The sequence below is a fragment of the Nannochloropsis gaditana genome, assembly GCF_000240725.1.
Source record: "Nannochloropsis gaditana CCMP526 unplaced genomic scaffold scaffold1077, whole genome shotgun sequence".
NCBI classification, from domain to species: domain Eukaryota; class Eustigmatophyceae; order Eustigmatales; family Monodopsidaceae; genus Microchloropsis; species Microchloropsis gaditana.
This window is the reverse complement of record NW_005802876.1, coordinates 4,868-7,689: the sequence shown is the minus strand read 5'-3', so window position 1 is coordinate 7,689 and position 2,822 is coordinate 4,868. Positions and strand designations below refer to the sequence as shown.

At 63.0% G+C, this 2,822-nt stretch overlaps 2 protein-coding genes across 2 annotated transcripts; one reads left to right on the top strand and one right to left on the bottom strand.

Annotated features, from left to right (window-relative positions):
* Positions 1-1,045: 1,045 nt before the first annotated feature.
* On the bottom strand, positions 1,046-1,389 carry NGA_2081700 (uncharacterized protein; the record flags this gene model as incomplete). Its single annotated transcript, XM_005852576.1, has 1 exon — positions 1,046-1,389. A coding segment is annotated over one exon (344 nt), but the record flags the coding sequence as incomplete, so codon positions are not given.
* A 944-nt stretch (positions 1,390-2,333) lies between these two features.
* Positions 2,334-2,467, top strand: NGA_2126100 (eukaryotic translation initiation factor 2-alpha kinase 4; the record flags this gene model as incomplete). Its single annotated transcript, XM_005852577.1, has 1 exon — positions 2,334-2,467. A coding segment is annotated over one exon (134 nt), but the record flags the coding sequence as incomplete, so codon positions are not given.
* Between the last annotated feature and the right edge of the window lie 355 nt (positions 2,468-2,822).

The following is a 2,822-nucleotide window of genomic DNA, read 5'->3' as shown; positions in this document are numbered from 1 at the left end:
CGGGACAAGAACTTGGAAGATCAAGCCCGAGGTATAGTGAGACTTGCGGCGGTGGAGGCCCATATCAAAGACAAGGGCCAGCGGGCGTGCTTGCATTCGACGGGCCCTTTCCCCCCTGAGCACCGGCCAATAGAGAGGCTTCCATCAAATGTTTGGGTTCCTTGGGGCTCATACTGAATGTTTGTGGGGTATCCCCGGTCACCCCTCCGCATTTTTCCCTCATCCAAGGCCCCGGCACAGAGGTGTGGAGAGCACGCCGTCCGTCCCCCCCTCCTTGCCGAGTGCCAACACGGCGGTGATGCGTTTGGAGAGGGTTCAAGCCAGGATTTTGGTTGGGGTTGTCCAAGCTTGGATTGATGGACGGCGTGCTTATCCTGCCTCCCACTCCGCCTTTCTCAACCCCCGAGAGGGAGGACGGGGGGGAGGACGAGAGCCCGGTAGGGGTGGGGGAGGAAGCCGCAGGCACGACCAGCATGCCCAAGGCGTGCAAGTAGTGGAAGAGGGTTCGCAGGCTTAAGAGTGCATCAGAAACGGTTTTACAAGCCAGTCGGAGCCGTTTCATTTCCTTCCGAGAGGCGTGAAATTGGCCGGACCTTACCCTCCCTGGCCCCCCCCCTTCCCCCCTTCCGACCCCACTTCCTCCTTCCGGGGGAATCAAGACAGCTTGCACCTGCGGCAGGGCGGAGAGGACGTCTTCCACAGCCTGAAGTCTCATATATGGGTCGTTCCCTGCGCTGAGCAGGCTGTTGAGGAGCCGTTTTACACCCTCCTTGCTCTCTTGCAATGCGTACTGGTGCTGTTGCTGTCTCTGCTGAAGGGTGGCTGCTCTCACATTTACCTCTCGCGTCGACCTGAGGCCTTCGCCTTCACTCGCATTGCTTCCTGTGGCACTCTTTCCTCCCCTGGCTCCTCCCTCTCCCCCTTCCGCTGTAAAACCCACTACCCCCTCCAGCGCCGCCGCCACCGCCTTGGGGTGTGCGAGCGCCCCCATGCACACGGCCTCGAGCAGGTTCAGGACGGGCTTGCGCGCCTCGAGGGGGACGTCCAAAAGCTCCAATGTCCCCTGCAATAAAGGCGCGCTGTTCAAACGCAGCACGTACGGTCGGCCTACGATACCTTCCACCACCTGCCCTGCTGTCCACACCACCTCTGCCTCCAAGATCTCCCCCTGTCCTGGCGTGTGTCGGCCGTCGCAGACGACGTCCAATTGCGCGGCCCATTCTTCCTGCGGGTGCCCCGCCCCCTGGTCGGGGCCATGGAAGATTCTGGAAACTTCGTACCGCTTCAAATGGGAGACCTCCGTGCGGGCCACGTACCGGGCGAAAGGAACGAGTAGGTCCGAAGGGAGACGAAGCACCGCCCCCTCTGCGTCCAGCACGTCCACGCCCTGACCCTCCCCTCCACCGGTCCCGCCTCCTTCCCGTCCTCCCTCCTGATGGTGCCGGCGGTGGGCAGGCACGAGCTCCCCTTCTCTTCCCGCCCGCGCCCCAGGGGTCCCAGCCCTCCCGCCCAAGGCGGCCGGCGTCGGTCGCAAGAGAGGAACGGACACGGGCAAGGCCCCATGCAATTGAAAAACGGTTTTCACGTAGTCGGAGACGGCCTCCCGGCGGGCCAATACCCGGGCTGTCATCTCCTCCTTCTGTGCCGCCATCCATTCCAAATCCCAGGTCGCGTCCACCTCAGGGGGGTTTCCATGCGCAAAAAGCGCGCGAACCAAGCGTCTGTAGGACAGGGACTGAGGGTTCGTCAAAGTGGCCAAGGCTTCTTTCAGATAGACTTCTTCCACCTCCATCTTCCCCGGCAGATCTCCCGAGGCGAGAAAGGCCGCGGCGGAGGGCCGGAGGGAAGGGGAGGGATCAACAAGCTGCTGGATCACCTTGGCGACCAAGGGGGGTACGCGCGCCAGGTACTCGGAGGGAAGCTCCTGCGTGGTACGGAGTGCGGTCAAGGTTTTGGCGCGTTCCATCATGGTGGCGAAGGGAGGGTGCGTCATCTCGAAAAAAATGATCCCCAAAGAGTACAAATCGGCTTTGGTGTCGTAGCGGCCACTCCTCGGGCCCGACGTCAGCAATTGCTGCTCAGGCGCGATGTAAAAGTAAGTGCCCACGCCTCCTGTGATACTCCCGCTCCCTTCCTCCCACCCTCCCTCCTCCCTCGACCTCTCTGGCACCCCAGCACCCGCGCCCCTGTCCTCCACTCCAACCGCATCTCCTCGGCCGTCCCTTCCTTCACCTCTCCCTCCAGTACCACCGTCAGTGCTGTTCCCTCGACCCTGGCTGTCGTCCTCGCCCGACCCCACCACCCACCCCCTTCCACCGACGTGCCTGCCCTCTCTCCCTCCCCCTCCTCGGGCCCGCGTGGTCGCCAGCCCAAAGTCCCCTACCTTCACGTTTCCCTCCCCGTCCAAGAAGACGTTCGCGGGCTTCATGTCCCGGTGGATGATGCCCTTCTTGTGGATGTACACCAAAGCCTCTAGCATCTGTCGAAGCAAGCGCCAGCACTGGGGCAGGGAGGCCCACAGCTTCCCTTCGTCGATCAAGTCTCGGAGGGTCTGGGCACAGTACTCCATTTGGATGTACAAATACTTGGGTGGGGAGGGGGGGGGAAAGCGCATCCCTCCCCGAAAAGAACCCCCGGGTGACGAGGGAGCTACAGCCAGGCCAACGCCGGAGGACGAAGGTCCCACCCCCTCTCTCCCGGGCGTGGCAGGAGCAGGGGGATGCCCGTCACGTGGCGTGGGCGTGCCTGTGCGATAAATGGATGTGAAGGACCAGGACAGGTCCCCGGGCTCCGGCATGCGGGCCAACGGGTTCAGGAGCCCC